Raw genomic sequence first — 25,688 nt, 5'->3', positions numbered from 1 at the left:
AAGAGATAGCCACTGGTGACGGTCAATCTCCGTTTCTTTCCATTCAGCAGCGTAGCAATATGATAGAGAGAGAAAGCAATTGACCCCCACCTCGTTCTCTCTGTCTAAATCTAGTGGACACTTTGCTAAGGCCTTCATGCCGGATTGCATGGTCTATACTATATGTCGATGGTAGTCTGCAAACTATGTGATATTCCGTAGTCCGTGATCGCTGGGAACACAGGATTAGATCACGCATAAGATGTGTAAGTAATAATACTGTAAAAATGTCGGGTTATTTTGGGTTACCCGCATAGTAAAATACCTAATTAGCTACCGACATCGTTTACATTGAAAATTGTACTCTCTGTGCAGTTCACTCGTGATATCTGTGCTTGACAATGTTGTCGTAGGTGAGTTTCGTTTGACGTTTTAATTGAGGAAACGGGAATACATCGCTTATATCTGTAAGTACGCGCGCAAGCCTAGGTGGAGAGACGTCGACCTCGTATCACAGTTCGTTGCTCACCCTGATTAGTACATGACTTGAAATACATTGCGTGGTAGCAACGCGAACGAAGAGTAGGAATGGCTAATTTGCGATACGATTATTCATAATGCGCAATAAGGAAATCTTCTAAACTGAGGAGGAAAATAATACGCCTACACATACACACAGCACACGCTGTATTAACGATACACAAATACAAGTATGTATAACAAATGATTAACTCCAGGATAAACACGATCATTTTCCTCAAGAGATATGGAAGTGGGATTGCGGGTAGTTCGTGGCCCACATTGGACTTGGGAAGACCAGGACGGTGGCGAGGGCCACGCAGGCACTGTCATAGAAGTTGGGAAGTCGTCTGGCTCTGGTAACCCTTCAAATTCGACTGCAAACACCGCTGAGAAGACACCTGACAAGACTGTAATTGTGCAGTGGGACAGGGGGTCGAGAAGTAATTATAGAATCGGATATCAGGGCGCCTACGATCTACTGGTCTTTGACAACGCAGCTGCCGGTATCAAGCACTCAAACATAATCTGTGACGGCTGTAAAAGACACGGAATTGCAGGCATCAGATGGAAGTGTGCGCAGTGCATTGACTACGATTTGTGTACCCAGTGCTATATGGCGGATGTTCATTACCTTAATCATACCTTCCAGAGATTTCAAACTGCCAACGCTGTGGGGTGAGTTTCAATTTTATTCTTGTTTAGTTAAAACTATGTTTGTTTCATTTCGTTCATGACAGCAAAATTTCGCTCAATGCATTTCCCACGTTGTATTTTTTTTTTACAGTGTGCAACTGACCCCAAGAGAAGGCTGCACTAAAATACCATTAAAAGGGATATTCATTGGTGCCAAAGTTGTGAGGGGACCAGATTGGGAGTGGGGTAATCAAGACGACGGTCCCGGTATGTGCGTTTGAACAATCTTGTGAGTTTTTAGAAACCTAAACAAACGGTATGGAAATGGTGCATTTTCAATCTGAAAATTTTGCAAAAGTTCAGGAATCTCAAGTGTAAAAAATTTGTGTCCAAATCGATTTCATTTTGAGTACTAAAGAACCATTAACTACTTAGCTAGCAAAACCTGATTGACACCTGATATTACCTTTTATGGACTCAAAAGACAAATTGCAAACTTGGAAACAAAATTCTGTTACTCCTATGAAGCGCCAGTTTCTAATTCACTTTCAGAAAAGTATTTCGAATTTTACTCTAAAAAATGTTTTAAAAAACCATCCTCATCTAACATATATCAAGGTTTCAAAGAATTAAGAGTAAATTAGTTTGCTGTAAAATTATGTCAATACTTGATAAATGGCTGATAAATGATGAATAAACGTTGCATAATATGCCATACAGATAAAACTGGCCGTGTAATGGATATTCGTGGATGGGACAATGAAAGTAGTCGGTCAGTAGCAACAGTGACATGGTCGACTGGTACCACAAACGTGTATAGACTTGGCTACAAAGGGTGCGTTGATCTCTGCTATGTTGAAGAAGCTACGTGCGGTACTTATTACAAACAGCACTTACCTGTTCTTGGACACATTGTGATGATGATGCCAGTTATGGATCAACCCACAACACCTAATGGTAGTAATCCTACTCTAAGCCCTCGACATTTGTCTTTTAATGTTGGGGACAAGGTCAGAGTTCTAATGGAAGTCGATACACTAAAACAAATGCAAATTGGTCACGGTGGCTGGAATCCACGCATGGCTGAATATATTGGAAAGGTACGTGCTATTAGGATTCAATCACATCTATTAAAATGACGCTTAGAATTTCCTTCAATATTTCACTTCTAAATATCGTAGAACTAGAAAATATAATAAAATTTACAGTCTGATGTTTGATAACACATACTTATCTACTAATTATCTAATCAAAATCGTATTTCAGATGTAACAATACCGAATATTGTTTATCGATTTGCATTTTCTTAATTTCGTTAGAAACATAATATTATTTATTTCAGATTGGTACAGTTCATCGAGTCACAGATAAGGGTGATATTAGAGTCCAGTACGAATCTTGCAATAATCGGTGGACTTTCCATCCGGGATCATTGACCAAAGTCACTACCAAAGATACATTTACACTTGGAGACATTGTTAGGGTCAAGACTGATGCTACATCTGTCAAGCATTATCAACGTGGCCATGGAGAATGGATAGATGTTATGAAAACTGTAATAGAAAATTCTATCGAACTGTTCAAGAAGGCGACATGGTCTATTTTCTTGATCCAAATGCGTTAAATAGTCAAAGTACTTTCCATTACAAAGAAGACTAGAAATTCTTTGATGCGTCTGCCAGCGTTTAGTTATGAACATTCTTACACCTCTCGCCTTCTTGTTCTGTCCACTTTCAACCACAGATCCGAAATTAATTTACATAAATTTTACGATACACCATAGGTTTTGGGGAAAACAGGAAAAGTAATTAAAATTTATTCGGATGGAGACATTCGGGTAGAATTTGATGGGCACACATGGACTTTTAATCCAGCAAACGTAACATTGGTTCCGCCCACAAGACCAGGAAATGGAGGTCAAGGTGATGCTAATCGCTTCAGAGATCGCTCGAGTGGGTATTAATAATTAATTGATGTTTCAAATTTCCCATTTATGTCATGTGCATATTTGGGATCAAAGTACAAATTTTCATTACGAATCTTCATGCTGCAGATGCGTTAAATCCGTCCTGGCGTCCCGATGGCGTCACAGGATCAGGTGATAATAGTATTGACAACGAAGTAGAGAAATTGCTGAGAGACGCAGCCTGCGGAGAAGCTGGAGTTACTGCAGTTAAAGAATTTTTACGTAAAAATCCTGGTAAAGTTGATGCAAGATCTACCAGACCAGGAGGTGGTGACAAAACGTGCCTGCAAATTGCCGCCCACCAGGGTCAGTGCGACATCTGTTCATTACTAATAGATGCTGGCGCATCCCTCCAAGCAGTAGACGAAGACGGGGATTCCCCTCTTCACTACGCTGCATTTGGGTATTATACATATTTCACATTCATCCCAACAAACTTATTGCTAATCTAAGACAAAATTATTGTTACCTCAAAAAATTTGGTGAAAGTAAGTAGAGTTAAATTATATTTTTGCAGAAACCAGCCGGAAATAATGGAATTGTTGGTGGCACGAGGTGCAGCTGTTGATGCAGTAAATAACAGCAAGTGTAGTGCGTTGCATGTGGCAGTAAACAAGCAGCATGCCGCATGTGTCCGAATTCTGTTACGCCATGGATGCGATGTCAATCTTCAAGATGAATATGGAGATACAGCGCTACATGATGCAATTGGCAAAGATGACCTTGACATTGTTGAAGCTTTATGCTTGTGCGACCGCCTTGATGTGACGCTTCGCAATAGAAGAGGGTTTAACATACTTCATCATGCAGCTTTGAAGGGGAACACGTTGTAAGCGATTTTTGACCCACACTGGTGGCTACATTATCAAACAACAGTATTAACAAAGAGAATATTCCAAATTAAATTCTAAATACAATTTAGAGACCTCTCTCTTCAATGTAGCTTCTTGAAGAAACAATTATCAATATATTACAGCGCGACTGAAAAGCTTGTGGTTAAAGCAAGACAGCTGGTAGACATAAAAAAAGAGGATGGATTCGCGGCTCTTCACTTGGCAGCTCTAAATGGGCATCGTGACGTTGTGGCGACGCTCCTTTCGCCGACGGGTGGTTGTGCGCGTGTAGATTTGCGTAACAACCGTCGTCAGACGCCACTGCATTTGGCTACCTCTCAGGGACACTTGGAACTCGTTGAATTACTGGTCCAACACCATGCAGACATTCTTGCCCAGGATGAAGACGGGGATACTGCACTTCACATAGCCATCACTAAATGCCGACCCCATCCCACCAGCGTCACACCGACTGATGGAAATAGCGAATTTTCAGTTATACACGCGGTAAGTTGATCAGATGTCACGTTCGGTATGGAAATTTTGTAATATTTTGTGGTTGTCTAGGCAATAATTGGTTGTACACAGTTCGTTTCAACATGTTGATCAATTCAGATTTCGCAAAATTTACTAAGGCGAGGAGCAAGACCGGAAATGGCTTTGGCATGCTTCCTCGTCAGTTCGGACAATTCTGGGCTTCTGTTAGAGCAAGTAAGGAATACTAAAGGCAAGTCGGCATTGGACTTGCTACACGCGGACCCAGAATACGCAGCTTTAGCTGATCTGTTACGGTCTTATCATACAGCTATAACCATCAGTAGTGAAGTACCAAGGTGAGAAGCAAGGTTGTAAAACAATTTTTCAACGCTCGAATAGTAATAGGCATACCGTGACGTGGAGAAAAAAAAGTAAAATTAAACGAGTTAAGTAATGTTTCGAATGATTTTTCGGCAGCAGTGGACCCACGAGTAGCCCCCTATGTAGAATTGCAGAGACACTGCCGAGCCAGATAGAAAGAGAACTAGTAACAGAATCGTCAGAAGAGAGATTGAGAAAGGATGAACAAAGGCAAGACTCTGAAGAGTGTGCAACATGTTCGGGAGTAACAAGAAATAAGCAAGAAGATATGACTGGTGTACCCGGTAGCAACGTAGTATCATATGGATGTTTACGATGTGGTCGGAATAATACTAAACGTCGAGTGAGTCAAGGTAAGCCAAAAGATTCACCAACTTTCACAGACTTACGCAGAAAGCAGTGCATTACAGCTTTGCAATTAATAATATTGTCACCAATAAACTAGATGAGCGAACGCTAGACAACGAGCAGGCAGAGGACAGCAGCGTGGACGTGGATGGGAAAAGGAGGAAAGAAGAGGACAAAGACAAAGATTTGGAAAGATTGCGTTACCTTGAGTCTCGAGTTGCCGATTTGGAAGAAGCCAACACATGCAGCATTTGCATGGAACGGCGGAGAAACGTAGCCTTCCTTTGTGGACACGGTGCGTGTGAGCATTGCGCTGCGCCGCTTAAAACGTGCCACATGTGTCGCAAAACTATAACCAAAAAAATCAATCTGTATTAATATACGATTCTAGACACCAATTTCGCTCGACCATCCGTTCACCTCACCTCGTGTAGAATAATGGAAATATATTATTATCATCACATGACTTCTAACACCTATTTGATATTATTCACACAAATATTTATAATACTAATAATGATAATGATAATATAATATTATATTGTAATTACACGTGTGAAGTTAGCATTAGGTTTTTCGTTTTGATTCTCTATCAACACTTTTTATTCTAACCTTCTATTGCTTGATTTCTACCCAGCAATTGTTTGAATGACCAATGATGATCACATGCTGACTGAACAATACTTTTTGAAATATGTTATGTAAATATGCTGTTTGTGTAATTTAATTTTTTTTTCTTCATATAATCGTCAATAGGTGCTACTTCAATAGTACCGAAAGAGATTCCTGTTACCAGTATGTATGGATCATTTACTAGATCATAATGTGCACGTCTTCCGCCGTGCAAATTTGCTGTCGATACATGAACATTGTGTACTTAATATTTACTCTCGGTTACAGTGAAAGCCAGTTTTATGGCAAACCATTTTTTCGAAAGCCAATAACATTGAGAAACTATCGGCAAAACGTTTGTACAGTAACACGTTTTGTACGCAATGACCAGGTTACATGAAAGTGATAAATGTTGTAACGCGGTCACTTTGAAAAGGAATTATGAATCTTATGCAGGGTTGCATTAATCACTTCACACACTGATATTTACGGGTATTTGAGCTTTTTTCATTGGTCACACGTCTACGAAAGTCATAATTTCGCGAGTCATGTAGATTTCGTTCCAATCAAAATCAAATATCAAAAATGTATTAATTTTGTTCTAATCTTTTTTATTATAATACTCACATCAGCGTCCTCCATGATTCGCGGATTCGGGTCATTCTTCACAACTTATTCTGTCGCCCGATTTCTCAAGTGTCATTATCGTCATTTAGTTCAAATTTTGTCGACTCCCATATGTGTAATTAAAGTAAATGAGATTACGTTATTAACTTACCTAACTTTATCAGATTGAGTCCTACTTAAAAATCGCCGTTTATAAATTTGCCTGAATACAATCATCTATTGTATAAAACAGGGTACATAAAAGCACCGCATGTTTTTTTCTAACGAGGTAAATTTCATTATTCAATTAAGTTAGACAAAAAGATGTAACGTTTTCTCCATATTGCATACACTTGTGCATCCCATCATCACTTAGTTTAAGTAGAATGATATAATAAGAATGGCGATGAAGTAGTTTAAAAACGAATCAAATATCAAATATATTCTCAGAAATAGTTCCAATTTTTTAATTATGTACGTTTGATATCCAATTCAATATAGACAAAGAGAATTATTATTAAGTTGAGTATTACCTTCAATTATGAAGAATAAAAATTACAATGGAATCGCGAACTGATTTGAATAAATTATTGCGAGTTGAAGTCTGTACTTATTATTGTTACACTAATTACTTTATGCGGAAAATTTTTTTTATCATAGTTATTTTAATGGGATAATTATTCAATTATTTGCAAAAAATAAGGGCGTTCAAATTTTTCAATTCGGGTGGTGATGCTAGGTTGGCCATGGTATAAAGTATATTATCATTTTATGGTACGTAACAATCATTTACCGGAAACATATTAAAGTTTTTGTAAGGGCTCACGTTTATTTGTTCACTTAATTAACTCATCACATTACTTTACAATCCTAGTTTATCATTATTGCCTCCAACTGCACAGTATAATGATAACGAAGTTCAACATTCGAATCTTTGGAGAACTAAACAGGTGAAAATATTGATCAGTGATCACTCATTTCAAAATTCAAAATTTATCCAAAGTTTTTTATCAACGCACATCTTGCTTCCATTCTTATACACTTTAGTAACAAATAATATTGTAATCAACAACTAAATGTAAACATTTTAAAATTAAGTGTCTCAAAAGCATAACGCAGTATCTAACAACAAATTGTAATAGAAACAAGAAAATCTACTAATAATATTAATCATTATCAAAGAGTTGTTCGAATTTGTTAAGTAATTTGCGAACAGATTTTAAATCGCTGCATATCGATCTATTACCAGTTGTGGATAGTTATTTCATTCGCAACCGCGATCTTTGATTAACTATAGATTTCATAAAAATAAATACACAAAACCAAGAACAATTTGCCCAAAGAGAAACAGATTCTGGTCAATTTTTATTGATACGTTGACTAATATTTACTATACTTTTCATCATTTCATCAAATAACGCATTCCGCATTGTTCAAGTATCGTGAATCGTTAATTACCGTAGGGTTTCTGAATCGTCTAGTTTTAGCTTCGGCTACATTGTTTGTCACTTTGTATAACTGACTTACAACTAACAAACACCAGATATTGTTCCCAAATTTTACTACTCAGAGTTAACAGACAATGGGGATATAGGGAATGTAAGGAAGCACGTGGTCAAAGATTACTTAATTCGCTAGAAAACTTTTGTTCCATTCCTTTTAATTCATTATTCAACATTGTGAAAACTGATGGATAGAAAAAGTGTAAGGTTTGAACGGAAAGACAGTCGAGGTATTAGTTTAAAAAAATAAAATAAAATGGATATTTGGAATATGACGGGAACTAAAAGAGACGCTCCAAATTTGTAGTGCTATTTCGTCACTGTATTCTATAGTTGTTTACATAGTTATTCGTCACTTCTTACTTGCATGTATTTCTAAAATTCTTTTTTGTTTTTTCTCTTTCCTTTTCATTGTATCTCGACATAGGTATACATATATAACGCTTAAGATCAAAGAGCGTCGTACAAAGGTAGCGAATGACACGTGCGAAGGATTATTGTGTAGTAACAATGGTCTGTATTACTACATACAAATGTATTTTAGCATTATATATAATACAATCATTGTTTAATTCTTTCAATTGAATTCTATCGGAGTAACTATAAAGGAACGTCGTAAAGACAAATTAATTATCTATTCCACAATGCAGCGGCGGGTGTTTTGGTTCCAAGGCGAGCTTAACTACTAAACACGCACAGACACAACACTTACCTATATGTATATTCAATTATTATTTCTATATTCTATTCAATCTATAGATGCTTACGGTTGTTGATAACAACACGAAATTTCATTCTACCATAGCTTAGCAAGCAGTATTTATTTATTCATTTATTTTGGTACTTGATAAAGTTTTCATAAATGTATGTTACAATATTGAGCCAGTTTGCAAAACTGTAGTTCATAGTAATGATAATAATAATAATAGTAATAACTCATCCTTTGTAAACCTAACTCGATATAATGATATTAATGATGACAATAATAATAATAATAATAATAATAATATTTAATAGCTATAAAACCTAAACGAAATCGCAGCATCAAGGCCACGTCGCGGGACCACCTACACACCTGGTAGCCCAACTTTCTTGACTCTTTTTCTCAACAACTAATAAATCTTATAGCTTGAATATATAATATAATCGTCTATGACGAAGATGGCCTAGACAGCCACATGATAATATATCGGCGACGGTCAAAGAACGACATGATAATGATTCGTTAAATTTTTTTTTTTTTTTCCTTCTCTATCTCTTCTCCTCTTTGTTTCATCCAGTACATTAGTCTAACTGTATTATTCGTTTTTACGATGTTAACGTTAAATATGATACAAATTACAAGTCTCACTTAACAAATGAATATGTACGCATATAGCGAGAGGATAACACGATGGTCCTAATCCGTCGATTAACGCGTTGACGAATTCTCATATTGACCTGCTTGAAAGCTATAATATTATAATTTACTCTTCCTCCAATACTCATCCGACAATATAATAATAGTTTTTTTTTTCTTCATACCTCACATACGTCATTATCGTTATCCCGGCAATTAATTATATATTTTTACAACAAAATTTTCGGTTTTTGTTGCGCGTTATTATTGTCATCTAATTGTTTTTCTCAAGATTAAGTAATTAACTACAGTGCATACAATATAAGTGTAGCGTATTAATTAAAGCTTTTCTCAACCTCGCGTTCATTATTGCGCGTCGATAAAACCGAACAGAAATCAGTGTAAATAATTTCTAGGACAACGTGACGTAGAGGTACAATTGAGTACGAATATCGTGTAAAAGAGGTATGATTTCAAGCTACTACTGGCTCAGGACTGCAAGGCTGCAATTCGGGTTCGCTTTGCGGTTCGGTATTTGTATTAGAATTTGTTGATCCCGACGTGGAAGTGTTATCTGGATTGGGCGTCAGTGCCGCCCATTGTGTTGTGTAAGGCGCAGCCCTGGCCTGTCTTCTCGCTTTTCTCTTCGCTCTTCTCTGTTCCATTACCAATCGTAGTCGCTTCATCTTTCCCTTGGTCGCCTCATTCTCCCTTGACAATTCTTCTGCATGGACAAAGAAACGAGCATCCGTTAGTAGTCAGTCAACAAATTATTCCAAATACCGCAGTTGAGATTACCGGCAGAATTTTTTTTGTAAAAAAGTATATGAAGTAGTAAAACCATACCTGTCCTGAAGGTAGTTTTGGTGATAACGGGTTCACCGGAGGTAGTCGTGGTGGTAGTTGTAGTTGTTGTTGTACTGGAAATAGTTGCCGTGGATTGCTGCTGTCTGTTGGTGGTCGCATGGGAATGCCTGTGATGTCTGTAGTGTCCAGCGGCAGCGGCGGGAGTGGCGCACAGCAGATCATTCAATATGTGAATAATGGTACTGATGTCCCGTTTCGGCCGTCCGTGACGATCCTGAAGCGCCGGATTAAGCGTGCCGCTGAACGTCCCGGAGTAAACTCCCTTCCCGTGGTGATGCATGCTCTCTATTATTGCCCCTTGCCTACGCCTCGCATTCTCCTAATTGTGCAAAGATCTCTGATATTTAGAAAAGTTGCACGAGCCATTGGCCACTTTGGGCCGACAGCTACGTGCTGTAGCAATGGAGGGTGAGACATTACGTTACGTTACGTTACGTTACACATTATTAGAACGGTAAAGTCGTCGTAGGCATCTGAACGCTTTGTTTGTTTGTTTATTCATTTATTAATTTTTTTCTCTCTCTTTTTTTATCTTTACCTCTTTCTCTAAACACCCAGCCATCACGGTGGACGGTACAAGTATTACATACTTCGAATAAGGCGAGGAATCGACTTCACCAGTTGGGCAATACCTTCTTCAACTCAGACCCTTGTTTCTTTATAAGGCGTTGTAAAAATAGAAATCAGAACTTGTTGCAACGGTTAAGTAACAGTTTCCCATTATTGTGTCACTGTTGGTGCATATAAAAGGTAAGACATTCCCTGGGCAAGAAGGATGTGGAAAAATTGCCAATTTTGGCAACTTTGCGGAATTTTAAAAGCCTAAATTTTTACAAAATCTCCAATTTAGTAGTTACAATAACATTTGCAATTGATTCGACGGTAGAGTGAGTGAAAAACGTGAGTATTACTTATTCAAAATTAAAAATGCACGTCAACGAGGAAATCATAATTCAAAAGATATCGTAAGAATATTGTTTTGCGCGATGTTTTTTCAAATCTGATTTCTCGTCTCCGTGAATGATTTAAACAATGAAAATAAATAAAATAAAAAAATGTATACATTATTAAAAAAAAAAAAAAAAATACATATACTAAAAAAAAAAAAAAAACCCACTATTATACGATTATATTCATAATTACATGCTTTTAGTGAGAATCTAGTTGTAAGCAGAGAAAAATTGTCGACAAAATCATCAATACTGGGACATAACATTCCATTCTATAAATAATGAGCATCTATTGTAAAGACCGCAGAAAAAAAAAGTTTGAACTGCTTCAAGTATATTTGAAAATGTACCGTAAAGAATTTAATAAATTTGACGAGCCGAAATAACTGTAGCGACGAAAACATTGCTTGTAAAATTAATTCCCACGCCCGAAGTATAAAATGAAACATATATCTAGTCAATACGCGTTCTCCTTTGAAAGTTGCTAGTGTGAAAGAGAAGAGAATGTTAAAATTGAAAGATTTAAGCAATATCGTCATTTAATTATTACATATAGCAAAATAATGAAAATATTATTATACGTAAAGATGAATCGACAACAACGTGAGTGACGCAAATCAAGGGATTTTTCTTTTTTCTTTTTTTTTTTTTTTTTAAGTAATGTATACCTCAGCGAGGTGGACCCGCGAGGTGAGTACCTCAGAGGAGAGTTGCTTCAGCGTCTGTGTGAGATTTCGCGATGCCTCTGCAAGAGCTCTGGTGTCGAGAGTGGCGGTTGGCTTCCCTCCGTCAACGGCGTTGTTCCCGTTAGGACTTTCGGGTGAAGTACAAGAAGCCAGAGACGACACAACGTTCTCCGTTCCAGATTCCTTGTCGATCTTTCTCGCATTCGGTTCCATATCAGTCTGCTGTACCTGGTGTTGTTGTTGCTGTTCTTGTTGTTGCTGGTGATGATGATTCGTGCATAATTTCTTTTTCTGTGGTGTGCCTAACGCCGTAGACTGCTGCTGACTACCGGCAGCCTCTACGATAGACGAGGTCGAGGAGGTGGGATCCGCTGAGGTTGACGGGTGAAGGGGATCAAACGACAACAATTTGTTCCTAGAGTGATGATGACTGTGACTGTGGCTGTGATTGTGACTGTGATGATGGTGACTGTGGTGGTGGCTGTGGTTGTGGTTGTGGTTGTGGTGGTGGAGGATGCAGGACTGACGGCTCCCCGACGTCGATAAGGGTGAACTGCCCCCTGATCTCGGAAAGTGGCCGACCGTCGACGCGGAGGAAGGTAAGGACTGGGCCGAGGGTGGCGGGGAGGGCGTCGGCGAGGCTGGCGATTCTGTCGTGCAGTAATGGGTTCGTGTTATGGGTGAGTGTTCGAGGTTCGTTGGACTAGCCGTGGAGTTACGGGGTAAGGTGGTGGACTTGCTTGCTACGGTGGGCGCCGTGTTGCAGGTCGAGGTTGCCGAGGACTCCATCGTCGTGGTTGTTGTCGTCGTCGTGGTCGTCGACGACGATAAATTTGAATTGCAATTCGTCGCTGCCTGTAATATAGAAGCTAGGCTACTGATAAGGGACGAGGTTCTCGCCGCTGCGTTATTTCCCTGAACTTTCGGCGGTGTCTTCGGCGTCCTTGGTGCCGGTATAACGTACGATCTCCTGCTCTGCGTCGTCGACGAGGACGAGGACGAGGACGAGGTCGAGGATGTGTTGCCCACGTGCATCGTCGTAGAGCTGCTAGACGTCGTCGTTGCCGTCGTCGAGCCACCGGGTACACCAGCTGGTGCCGCCGGCGTCACAGTCGACAACTGCAGCTGTATCAGCATCATGTGGTCCCCCAGTCGCATAGTCAGGTTCAACGGTGCTTTCCCTGAAAGGAAATCGTTCACCTGCGAGTCGTTCAGGCTTTCCAGGGCTTGCATTACACTTTGTTCCGGTCTCTGTGCCTGAAAAATAGAAATATCATTTCTTTCATTAGTCAATGGTTCTCAACGACAGTCTGTGACAAACTTTTCTCTACATGTTCGAAATAGATCACATTCCCGCATAAATATATGGGGTTTCGGGGTTTTCAAAAAATATCACTCGTATTTAAATGTAATGCCAATTTTCTCATCATTCCAGCTGGAGTTATACGTCCTATGATAGATATACACGAACGTACATTGATCGTTGAATGACGAAGAAAAAAAACGTGGTGTTATAAAAACAGCGTGACCGCAATGCGTATATTTTTTGTTCAATATTTTTATCTTCCCTCCCCATACACCACACAACACATTTCACACGCATGAAACGCGAAATTCCAATAACCACGCGTCTGTTCCTCCCATAAATTGCATCGATTTTACTCAAAAAAAGACACAGCGACTGACCAGCGATAAACGTTCGCAGATACAACGCAGCTTTTTATACAAGTCTGAAAGCTGTGGTGGTATAAGAATCAGCGCATGTTTGCTGTCGTCCGAGTATAATATCATGCCGAAACGTCGTTACGTAATATGTCTAATGTGTAATGACAAAATATGGATGGGTTGTATATTATTATATACAGAAGTATCGTGTCGCAGAATTACCTAGGTGAAATAGTTACCTGATCTTTGCAAGTCTCACGCTGCAGCTGATGGCAAAATTAGAATCGACCTCCGAAGGTAGATTATTTTTCATTGCCATTATATCCATTATCAGGCGGAGATTGAAAATAACCAACAATCGTACGAATGGTTCAAATTTCATTCAAAGAAACAGCACAGCGGAAAACAGGTCAGCCATTTCAGTGATTATTATTTTTGACAGTCAGCTGCCGAACCTGCAGTACTTTTTTCTTCATGCCCTCCTCTCAAGTTTCAAGTATTCTCATTGTGCCAAGACAGCATATCAGACTTCTATACCTGCGAGGCCTCAACAATCAATAACGACCTGAATCAGGCCTATTGCACCAAACTTTACAGATACATCCCCACCTCACCGCAACCCAAAAACCAGACGTAAATATCATTACGTGCAGGCGCTGAGAAGGTTTGAAGTTGGATTTTATTCTACGTGACACAGCGGGATTGAAAACCATTCAGTCACGTTATACCGCATACCTACGAGACGAAGATCGCGGGATCGGAACGTTTTCAACGTTTTGCATTGTAATCGTATCATTTGAGAAGAGCTATGGCCTGTAATATTCGTAAATCGGCGTGTTCTGCTGTGAGAGAGAAACCAGATACATACCAAATGTAAAAAAACGTGGAACAATCGTTAAAGAAACATGTAGTCTTATTTAAACTTCAACACTGATGTGAATATATACAATAATAGTACTGTTTATAGAATATCTTGGTATATGTTCATTTTGCAATTGAATAAAAGGATATGTTTCAATCTGTTTGTCAATGACACTACAAACGAGACTATCAGCTTTAAGGCACTTGGATAGCGACAGTAACGCCATCCGACGGATAATCGTGAGCACTGTATTCTTCAAATATTCAGAAAATAAATTTGACAACGTCGCGTGATTTTCTTTTGTTTTAGTCAGCTTGAACCTTCGATGTTTACCTCGCAATACCCTTTATTTTTGCGAGTCAAAATGTCATGTCAGTTACGATTTAAGGGCAGATTAGCAAAAATCAAAAAAAAAAAAAAATGTTTTAGCAATATCATATCTTAACAATAGAAAATAAATAATTTGAACACCGCGCGTAATGTACATACCTGCGACGTTGCCAAATCTACAACCTAACCAACATTACATTGAATTTTTAATTTTTTTTAGATTGTGTTTTTAATTGTTAAATAACGTACAAGATTCACAAAAACTTGATATATTAATCCTAAATATCCATATTACATTACTCGATATTTTTTCCCCGCCCTAAAAATTTTATTCTAAAATAACCAACTCGAAACTGTCAGTTTTTATCCCAGTCCCTATCTATACAAGATAAAATAGCTCAACTTTGAAATGAATAAACTCAGTAACTAAACGGTAAATTATTTTCAAAAAATTATATAATTAAAACTCATGTGAATTAAACATTTCCGAAATTACTGCCCAACTACCTTAAAACCAGTTCAAATCGATAAGCCTTTCACCTTAACCACCCTCTAATCCTAAAAATCAGCGAATTCAAATGGCGATGCTCATTTTCCCCCTTGAAGAAGACAACTCCATCAATCGGATTCGTTGATTAAAAACAATATGATGATGATGATGATGATGATGACGATGATGACGATGACGATGACGATGATGATAATAATAATAAACTCAGGAACCAGTGTACGCAAATGCGCGAGACTTCAAGTCACACTGATATTACGAGAAGAGTTCTATAATCCTGCCACACGTGCAATAGAATATAGATCACAAGCCAAGGGATGAACGTTCTGAGATCCATCGAAGAGCAATGCACCCTTCGCCATTCCCGCGTATGTGTGTGGGGCGACATTATCGTAACGCTGTTACCACCAACACATTAACATGTACTTTGTACGTATAGGATACGTGTGCATGTGTTGCCCGCTTTCCCAGCACACAGAGCCCAGTGAAAACGAAGTTTGTGGGCTCAGGCGGTCGGGTCTTCTGCAGTGGTTGGAATTGTAAAAGCGCGGATGTGGTGCTCGTGCGTAAGTGAGAGCACCGTGTCTGGCGGTATACCAGCAGGGTTTATAGTCGGGAGAGACTTGCTGATGTTGGAGAAGGACGCGTAGCTCTCTCATGAAAAGGGGGGTCCTCCGTCGCCCCGGGCAATCAATACCTACACACTGGCCTCGCCTGGTCTGCCTGCCTGCCTTCCTACCTCGCCCGCGAGGATGAGGACAACCTCTTGCCATGTACTAGCCTCACCTGACCCCCTGCATCGCGACCACGAATTCTTACTGGCCTCCACCCCATCCGGCATCCCATCTGGCGACTCGTTCTGCCTCTCCCCCCCCCCCCTGTTTCTCTCTCTCTCTCTCCTGCTCTCTCTGGTTCGTTCGGTCTTAACCTCAAGGATCCGAGTTCGTTCGTCTCTTCCATCCCGTTCCACCTTTCGTCGCGTCGACGGTCGAAACAACCTCTCGGAACGCCGACGACGACGACGACGACGACGACGACGACGACGACGACGACGACGACGACGACGACGACGACGACGACGACGACGACGACGAGGTACGTGCAACGTGCCCCTCATCGACTTTAGCCTGAAAGATCGAACCACTGGTACTGGAAGACGACTATCGTGCCGGTTGTTGCTGCTGTTGGTACTCTTGATCAAAAGTCCGATAGGGATGAATTCGAATAAGAAGGAAAGAGAGCGCGCGCACACGCTGGAATAGAGAGAGAGAGAGAGAGAGAGAGGGAGATCGCGCGCACTATAGCAAACGAGCACTATAGCCAAAAAGTGTCGGTTTTTTGGTGTCGTTTTTTTCCGCCTAGCCCCTACGGTGAACGAGCGATAAGGAACTTCGTTCCAAAAAGAAATTTCGTACCGGAAGAGAGAAGGGACAGCTTTAACCACGTTCTCTCTTTGCCCGTCTGTTTTCTCATGCGGTAAGGACGCGGTATGGAAATGGAGAATCTAGAAGAGACCAGACGTGGGGTCAACTGGCTTGCGCGAATCCTTTCGTCAGAGCTGACTTGCCCTCTGTTTCCAAATTTTGTTGGAATTGACATTCCTTGTAATCCACTGTGTACGATGAAAATACAAATAATTATTAAATACCCACGACTCTAGGAATTTAATACTTCAATTTCGTAAAAAGTATCACATAATTCCTTTATTTCTCCGTAAAATAAAAATTGATCGTAGTGATTTTGTTCGGAATTACATACATAATAGCGCTTAAGTTAATCCCTTTTTCACGTTTGCGATACGATACGTGGACTTAGATATTTGGAGATGTGTATGACAACGTCGAAATGAAAAAAGCTTCCAAATGCAATAAAAAAAAAAAAAATAACAATAAATAACAATTCCAAATGTCAGTGTGTATGCTTGAAATGAATTGCACATCACAAAGCGTTAACATCGCAAGGGAGTCCAACGTTGAATTGAACAACAAGACGTCCGCACATCAAATACCGATGAATCGTCATTGATCGGAGTACCAGTTCCATCTAAAGGTTCAGTACGAATTGAATTTAGATCTGTTTTTGAAAAACATTTTTTTTAAATAAATAAAATTCCACATTTCGCATGTACCGCAACATCTGACCCCGTCATCGTCGCTTCAACGGGAACGTGTATGTATAAAACGAAGCAAAACGTAGACGTACGACGTATATTAAAAGTGTCCGCGTAGCATAAACAATACTGAGAGAAGAAGGTGTGGGCGACGAAGGAAGCGGTACCAAAGCATTTGATTCAGCAGCGAGTAAGTAAGTAAGTAAGTAAACGACAGTGGGTACAAGGTATGGATGTACATATATGTGAAATACGACGCATAGGAACGGATTGCAGGGCCTTGGCAGTATGGATGGGGGTTTGTGTGACATGTGTACCAATAAACGTAGGTCGGTCTGCCTTATACTCGACGCCTGCATGCAGATCGGCGTGGCAGGAGGTACAAAATCGCGGTGTGAGATGGTGACGGGGTAGATTGCGTCAACGTCAACGAGCCCAGACAAGGAAGGCATTTGCCTCGCCCTCGCCCTCGCCCTTTACTCCGCATAACAGAACCCCGCCCTGCTGCAACGTCACGTCGCATTTGCAAAACCAACTACTCGAAACTCATTATAAAATTATATGCAATTTTAATGATTTTTCCATAGTTTTTATACTCATCGTATCGTTACGTTAACGTTAACTAACTTCATTCCTATCATTATATTATACAAGTACTTAAAGCTGCAAAACTGCAGTTTATATTCACCGAAATTAAAATTGATGCAATATATTCTCGATTAATTGTAAAAAAATTTCAAGCAATCGTTTCTTCTTCTTCTTCTTTTTTTTTTTTATACGTTCAATCTTTATTATACTGAGTTTGAATTATTGAACAATCGAATACCAAACGATTCCATTCTTCAGAATTCGGTAAGTTTTTCCCTCGTTCATGAGCGAAAACAATATTTTTCAACTTATCCCCAACTTCTTGGATTTTCATGTCGTTATTCCTGCGTCTTCGATAATATTCAATTAGACCCTGCAATACACGCAGGATCCCTCTTGCAAAAGTAGTCGACTTCACCGCGAGGTAAACGCTACAATTAGCCGCACACGTGTCGAATTGTTTCGTAAAGAGAAAAGAAAAATAAAAAACGGAGAAAAAAAAACAAATAAATAAATGAAAAATAGCGCACAGAGGGCAAAGGCCCCTGCTGCTGCAGTATTTTTGCAACAGTGAAACATTATTCAGCACATCCGGTTTTTATATTCAAAAAACGCACGAACGCAAACCGATATAAAATAGTCATGAGCCTTTCCGCTATACCGTACACATCATTACCCTGTATAATGTAGTTTGTAGAATACAGAAACCAACTTTTTTTCTATCTCCAATCAAATATATATCTATCAAATTGCGTAAAATATTCGTTTCTTTCTACACATGTACTTATACATATATGTAAACATTATAGTATACCGAAATACAGATAGTGTTATAGAAATTGTAAACATTATTGATTTTTAGATAGTGATATTAGATTTAGAATTTAGTTTGGTTATAAATTCATAATATTAGATATACATATAATGCTTGAGCAGAAGAATTGAGGCTATACAATATTATACATATAATTGTAGAACGCGTGCGGCAAATGTTCAAATACTCGGCATAACTTTTGCACAGCACACATGTCTGTAAGTCTGCCTTACATATTTGCGTAATTGCGAATGTATGTATCGAGCTTTGCAAAGCAGCGGTATTTCGCATTGTGGCTGCATCGAGTCGCGATCGTTTATACACGCACAGATCGATCGATTTGCCTGCAGTTTCCATGATTCGGTTTGCTGCATCAATGCGGGGATTGAGCTAATCGATCAAAAGAATTTATTGCGCGGAACGATAAAAAATGATCGTGAAAAAAATAATAAGAAATATTTTTAAATGGCAAAAAACATTATTGTTGTCGTACAAATACATCTAAACCTTACCAAACCCCTCGCAATCGTCGGCAATATTTTTCTCATTGTCAAACATTTATATCCCATGCAATATAATAATATACAATAGAATAGAGCAACGAAGGAATGATATGAATGAAATATTATGAGATTGATACAAAGAGAGGAAAAAAATACAAAATTTTACGACGTTACAACATACATTAAAATTATATTTACTGTCAATTTTTTAGGGGGGCGGGGGGTTGGGGGGGGGGGGGGGGGGGGGAGGGGGGGGGATCTAAACAATTAAAATTAAACGACAGAAACAGAGAAATACTTTTCACCAAAAATTCCGATAACCTGCATCGTACTGCATTCATTGCATTGTGCATATATGTACAATATTGAACGTAAATGCTTACAATTAAAGGGCTAAATATAATAGGTAATTAGGTGAAATCCGACACTGCGCTGCAGTATTTTATCCGTAACCTGTTAATCCCGCGCAACTTTACACAGCGATTTCACTGTGCATCGAAGGAGGAAATGGTTGACAGATGAATGCGTGTTCTACTACAGCAGCAGCAGAGTAATTTATTTATACACATATATATTATTCATATCTTACCGATGAAATTGCCAAGAAAGAAAGCTAATAACTCGGTAAATTTTTCATTCAATTTACCGGTCGTTACGTTCACCATTGTGAATAATTAATATAGATAAGCAAAAATATCGAGCTAACGAGTTTCGAGATATGTTCACATTTATATACTTTATACGTGAAACTAATAATAATAAGATAAAGGACTTGTGATCGAAATCAACTATCTATGAGAATATCTTCCGATTACTTACGAAGCGCCGTGGAGGGGCGACGGATCCTAGGGAAAATGCGTGGGGGATCCTAGGGAAAATGCGTGGGGGATCCTAGGGAAAATGGGTGGGGAATCCCCGGGATTGAGGGAAAGGGATTCTGGGTTATTCCTGGAAAACGTGCCTTTACGCTACGCTCACGTACAGGCGCTACGGATCAGCTACGCTCACTCACAATCAAATACAACCCGCACTAATCCAGCGCGCAGTAAGGTGCACTAGTGTACCAGTTATTCACACGTTTGAACCCAATTATTGACCCATCTAATTTCAAAAATTATAAATTGACGGCACAAATAATCAATTTCTTAGTTATTAAAACCAATTGCTACATATATAGTTAAATATTACGAATTTACATTTTACTTGGTAATTTTAGAACTAAGCATCAAAAAGATATAACCAAAAAAGGTCAATAATTGATATAGGGTCAGTAACTGGTACACTTACCTTACTTGTACGTGTTACTGACCACCGTAGCGGAAAAGCTTGTGTTCCACGCACAACACTTTCGAAATATAAGAAAACAAAGGGAATTTTGAAAAAAACTCGGTGAATTATCGCCAGATTTTCTTATTAACTAATTTATTAATCGTAAGATATCTTGAAAAATCGAAGTAGAAAAATCAATTCGGGATAAAAGTTTTTGCTTTTTTTTTTTTTTCTTTTCGTAAAATGCAGCTCTGTAATAAAAAATTACATTGCATACATACAGTAGCGCTCAAAAGAATTTTGATAATATGAAATTCGTTATTACTTTGATCAATCGTTTTTCTTACTTCTCTTTATTTTAACTTTATTTTAGAGTAATTGAGAGTTAATTTTCAACAATTATGTAGAACATCGAATTTGTTTCAACAAATAATATTATTGATTTTTGTAGTTTTTTCTTGCATGTAATCAACTCAATTACTATCTTTGTCAAAATACTCTTCAGCGCTACTGTATAATATACACAAATATATACCTATTGATATAGTATATAAAGCACGAGATGAAACGAAAGAAAGAAGGGTGAGAAAAAAAAAATCGAAAATGAGAAGTGGAAGGGAAAAAAAACACCACATCAAAATAATGACGAGTAAAATGTCCGCCCAGAACCTCCACCCCCCTCCTGCGGGCTTGCACATCGCTACTCACATGCATTATAACGCTCGCCTACCGGCCGGTCGGCGCTCGATAATCCGTCGGATAAAAACGCGATACATACACTTGGTATGCATATATACACATATGTACACTTGGGGCCAATGAATCTGAGACGGATAATGTTTTACACTAGACAGTTACGTTGGCAACACTGAGAAACCTGCAGCGCCACAGTCGGCCGAGCGCGGAACAAACTCGATCTTACTAAACGTAACATAACCCACGACCGTCGAATCTAACCTTAAAATACGTGTCAATCTAACAAGTCGTTATCCCCGCGGTATTCTGAGGTTGGATTCGACGGTCATGGGTTATGTTACATTTATGGAGATTTAGTTTCGCGCTCGGCCGACTGTGGCACTGCAGGTTTCTCTGTATTGCCAACGTAACTGTCTAGTGTAAAAAATTAGCCGTCTCAGATTCATTGTCCCCAAGTGTACGTACAGTACTCACGCGGGAGGTACACAGAGGCATATACCTACACTGCGTTGCAGGAGCGTAGGCATTGCCCGGGGACGAGGAGGAGGAGGAGGAGGAGGAGGATGCCGAGTTAGCCTCTCTGCTCGTTCAGCTGGGCGTCAGCGACGTTGCTTCCCCTTTAACCTCAGGCTGATCGCTGTTGCTGCTGCTGTTGCCGGTGCCGGTTAACCCTGTTCGTCCACCGTGGGCTGCGTGTGGGTGGTATACGTACGCGTGTATAACACAGAACCCCTCCTTCGCATGCCACATGTGTGCGCATATTTATTTACGTTTATACATATGTATATATATGTATATAGATATAAATATAATCACACGCAATACTGCACCGCGCATTCACTGCGAAATGCAGTAAATACAGGTATGTTAATTACATATAATATAAGGTACACACGCGCAATCGAAGAGGCAGAGCATCTTGAATCCCTGCGGCAGTGCGCATTGTTATACATTTGGCGGATAAAAGCGACGAGATGCAACCTGCGGCACTCGTTTGGTTCTTAATATTGATATTGCCATTGTCACTGTCATTTTTATTATTATTACCATTATATACAACCTGCACGATACATGCAGAGGTGTAACAAGTACGTATTAGTAACAAGTGGAAGTGGGGGGGGGGGGGGGGGGGGGGGGGGGGGGGATCACAGGTTACTGCTAATCGACTTGAAGAGGAAAATTAGGAGAGAAAAAAAAGAAAAAAACGAGGCGTCGTTACTCTTTGGAATTTATTTCAATATATTGAAATATCTACAATACTATCATTTTTGCAATAGGTTTGAGCTCGATGTATGGAACATATAGTCGAGCTAAAAATACGTAGAAACATAAATAGGTATGTACAAGTATAAGGAAAGGTACAAAAAGTGCAAGTGAAGCCGATCAAGCTGAATCTTATTTAAAAAGTTCTTGCGATCGATGCGGAATATATATATATAGATATATTTTTTTTTCTAGATTGAATCTCAACTGCAAACACCTGATTGTTGCTACAATTAATACCCATGTCAAAGAAATCAGATCATCATTACATTATTCCTCCGATTTTTATGAAAGACGGTTAATTCACATTCGTAAATTTATACACCCCCAAGAAATAGTCTGACAATGAGATAGATTTTTTTTGTTGATAAAAGAAACATAAATCAACATATTTATTACAGGATCGTTATAATTTACAAATAATAAATTTGTGCCTCAGCAAGAAACACGTTACAGTTATAGAAAATGTAGGTACGACGATTTCTGGAGAATTTACTTACGAATAAAACCAGCTATTGTCCTTCAAAACCGGTCAAGCAGCGTGAATATTTAGTTGCAAAAATAATTAATATAAAATAGAATCGTATGATTTCTCTGATTTTGTTAATATAACGATAAGTTAACGGTAATTAATTCTTTTTCTTACTTTGACGTAAACAACTAGATTTGCTTCACTCACACCTCGTCAATCTTTGTTTCGAAGCATTTTAACGTGTCTGTACATCCCATACGTCGTTAATTACCATGGGTTCAAACTTTACCCGAATATGTGCTCGTCGTGCAAATACACGTAGCTCTGAGACTTTCAGTTTATTTCAATTTCTTCATATCTAGGTCGCGTTTACAATCATTCGCGCCTGTTTTTTCAAGTGAAAAAAACAAGTGTACACAAGCAGGAGTCTCTTATTTCTCTCGATATTTTTATTCATTGTTGTTATTATTATTATTATTATTACTGTATTCAAAAATTCAACTATCCTATGTAAAATATTTTGATGACGAGTTGAGGACGAATGAAAAACGGTGAAAAAAATTCCACATCATTCTTATACGCAACAACGAATTCCGATATCGTTTCAACTACAATAAATATTTTACTATATAATGTACACATGGTTACGTTAACCCAAGTAGAACAACGCCAAGATATTTTAATCGACAAAAAATATTCAAACCCGTGGTGAAAATGACTGTATGAAAATAAAAATATTTATTAAAATAGCAAAACAACGTAATAACAATAATAACGAGAATCTTGTACTTGAATAAATATCTATTTCAAGAAAATTCAAGAAAGTTATAACATACTTGACTTGTAATATGCATATTTTGGCGATCAATTTTGGCTGAAAACACGAGAAAAAAAAAATGCACCGAATTTTTTAAAATTTCAAAATTTTAAAAGTAAGTATTTTTTTCTTATAATTCATTTTCATTACAAAGCAGTTTTTCAAAAGAAAATAAAAAAAAAAAAAAACTGACGTTAAGCTTCGAATAAATTCCCTGAAGTTTTCTTCAGGTTCGTTCGGTATTTCACTCAAAGAGCTTTAAAGATCAACGATACATGTTAAAAATAATAGATAAAAAAAAATGTATAAAATTAATTTTTTCAAAATTATCATTTTTCATTATTACTATTTCTTATTTACATGTATTTATCTTGTCATAAATTGCGCGTGTTTATCTCATAAAGTTACAGGTCGCGTTGTTAAACGGAGAGGGAAATCGATCCGTCAGCTTTAACGAGTATAACTTTAATACGTAGGTATACCTACGTCACTCTCGAGGAACTCGTGTCGTGTTTTCTCCTCGTCGCCGTCGAGAGAGAGAGAGAGAGAGAGAAAGAAAAGTGGGAGGGTTTTGTCAGAAATCAGCCGGTGCCTCTAATATCGATTTCGAACTGCCGCCGGACTGGCGAATAACAACGCTGGCGCATTTTGCGAGTTTCGTTCAGCGAAGGGCGACAAAAAGGGTTGCGGCGTTGGGATGAAAAGGGGAGGGAGAAGAGAAGGAGGAGAAAAGTATAATGGAGGGGAGGGAAAAAATCGAAGGAGGTAAAAAATAACCACGCGCATATAGCGTCAAGTGTAAAGTGTAACAGAGTCGTGGGCACCGATTTTAGCAAAATAAATTTCATAAAATTACCAAGTTTTTTAGGGCTCAAAATGCCATTTTTCCATCAAATTTCCCCCCTCTAACAATGAGTCATTGGTAAGTGTCCTAATTCCTTTCGGTACTTAATTGACCCTAAATTCGATCAAGATTTTCGTATTTTTCTCTTCGTATCTTCGTCGATCTTTGATAACGAATGAATTTTTCGTAACAAGGATTTATTTCAAGTGTACACGATTTAAGTTGACTAACAATTCCAGATTTTCCAGATTTCAGGAACATTATACAAGATTTTCAAGTTTCAATATTGACATAACTTGAATATACATTTGTATCCCGAAAGGAATTTCTCTGTATAAAAATTCTCCAATCTCTTTTTAAATAGATCTGTTTTCACATCGATTTAAATTTATTTCTTCATTATTGAGAACAGTTGCGATCGTTAAAACCTGATCTCTCATCAAAGTGCATAAATACCCATAACGTATCGTACAACTATTTGTAATTGTTCTTTTCTATTTTTTTTTTTTTTTAATGGAAAAAGATAGAAATTCAAATGTAAACACGTAAATAAATAAAGAATAAAAAAACGTAATCATACGACAGATCGTTTGTTATAATCACTCTGTCGTATGTCATCTTTGTTACATATATTATACGTAGAATACTTCTCTAATTTAGAATTTTCTCCTCAATCTCATACATGTACATACATAGTATACAAGTATATACATATGTACATGTTTATACAAGTCGATTTCACAGCTTTGATCCGCGGGGAAATCATCTATATCTATCAATCCGTGTAACTATTTTTATCATAGTAGAGAAAACCGCATCTGGAAAGAACCAAGACGCGATAAAAGAATAATTACCGTCAAAATTCTCCAGGAATCGTTGATTATACGTTATATTTGAATTGAACATGATTTATACATTATAAAACTGTATCGAATTATTTCTTACACAAAATATTACACAGGTTGAAAATTTAGTACAAATTTAATTCGCTTGCATTTCGGTAACCCAGAGTAGATTTTACCGATCGACATTTGTTTCACGGTCCATATGATTGGTTAATTAAAGATACTGCAGTGAAATGTCGACGATTCAAATGACCAGTCTGAAGTAAGTAACTTTTACGTTACGAAACATTAGTGGCGAAAAAGAAAAAAAAAAAATAATCATTATTGTAGTGCAATTTGATAATAACTATCAATTGGGATTCGTCTTTGCAGAAGCTATGAGTAAGTTTTATTTATTATAG

The 25,688-nt window shown here is 38.3% G+C and overlaps 2 protein-coding genes and 1 long non-coding RNA gene across 11 annotated transcripts in view; 1 reads left to right on the top strand and 2 right to left on the bottom strand.

The window, feature by feature from the left end:
• The first annotated feature begins 152 nt into the window (after positions 1-152).
• Positions 153-8,879, top strand: LOC124301859 (E3 ubiquitin-protein ligase MIB2-like). 8 transcript variants are annotated; one of them, XM_046757379.1, is made up of 13 exons: positions 153-245; positions 355-446; positions 717-1,176; positions 1,286-1,401; positions 1,855-2,234; positions 2,477-2,689; positions 2,918-3,086; positions 3,188-3,503; positions 3,618-3,929; positions 4,077-4,440; positions 4,549-4,766; positions 4,888-5,144; positions 5,237-8,879. In XM_046757379.1, exons 3-13 carry the CDS (start codon positions 746-748, stop codon positions 5,515-5,517), a joined length of 3,057 nt encoding a protein of 1,018 aa, XP_046613335.1. In that variant the 5' UTR covers positions 153-245; positions 355-446; positions 717-745; the 3' UTR covers positions 5,518-8,879. The 8 variants fall into 8 exon arrangements, with proteins under 8 accessions (XP_046613335.1, XP_046613332.1, XP_046613337.1 ...); XM_046757376.1 differs by having other exon boundaries at positions 176-245; positions 355-392; XM_046757381.1 differs by having other exon boundaries at positions 189-245; positions 355-392; positions 742-1,176.
• Positions 8,880-9,037: 158 nt separating this feature from the next.
• LOC124301860 (midnolin-A-like) overlaps positions 9,038-25,688 on the bottom strand; it is a 50,964-nt gene continuing 34,313 nt past the window's right edge. Inside the window, exons 3-5 of one of the 2 annotated variants that reach the window (XM_046757383.1) lie at positions 11,684-12,958; positions 10,045-10,384; positions 9,038-9,922 (exon numbers count right to left, since the gene is read on the bottom strand). In XM_046757383.1, the coding sequence (XP_046613339.1) occupies positions 9,672-9,922; positions 10,045-10,384; positions 11,684-12,958 (1,866 nt within the window). In that variant the 3' untranslated portion in view covers positions 9,038-9,671. The remainder of the gene's footprint in view (positions 9,923-10,044; positions 10,385-11,683; positions 12,959-25,688) is intronic. The other variant, XM_046757384.1, reaches the window with a different exon arrangement.
• LOC124301873 (uncharacterized) lies at positions 16,139-21,173 on the bottom strand. Its single transcript, XR_006907571.1, has 3 exons — positions 21,059-21,173; positions 16,482-16,678; positions 16,139-16,193 (listed from the first exon to the last, which is right to left on the bottom strand). It is a non-coding gene; the product is annotated as an uncharacterized LOC124301873 (long non-coding RNA).

This window comes from Neodiprion virginianus, chromosome 4 (genome assembly GCF_021901495.1).
Source record: "Neodiprion virginianus isolate iyNeoVirg1 chromosome 4, iyNeoVirg1.1, whole genome shotgun sequence".
NCBI classification, from domain to species: Eukaryota; Metazoa; Arthropoda; class Insecta; order Hymenoptera; family Diprionidae; genus Neodiprion; species Neodiprion virginianus.
The sequence above is the reverse complement of the archived record's forward strand: the minus strand, read 5'-3'. Positions and strand labels throughout refer to the sequence as shown.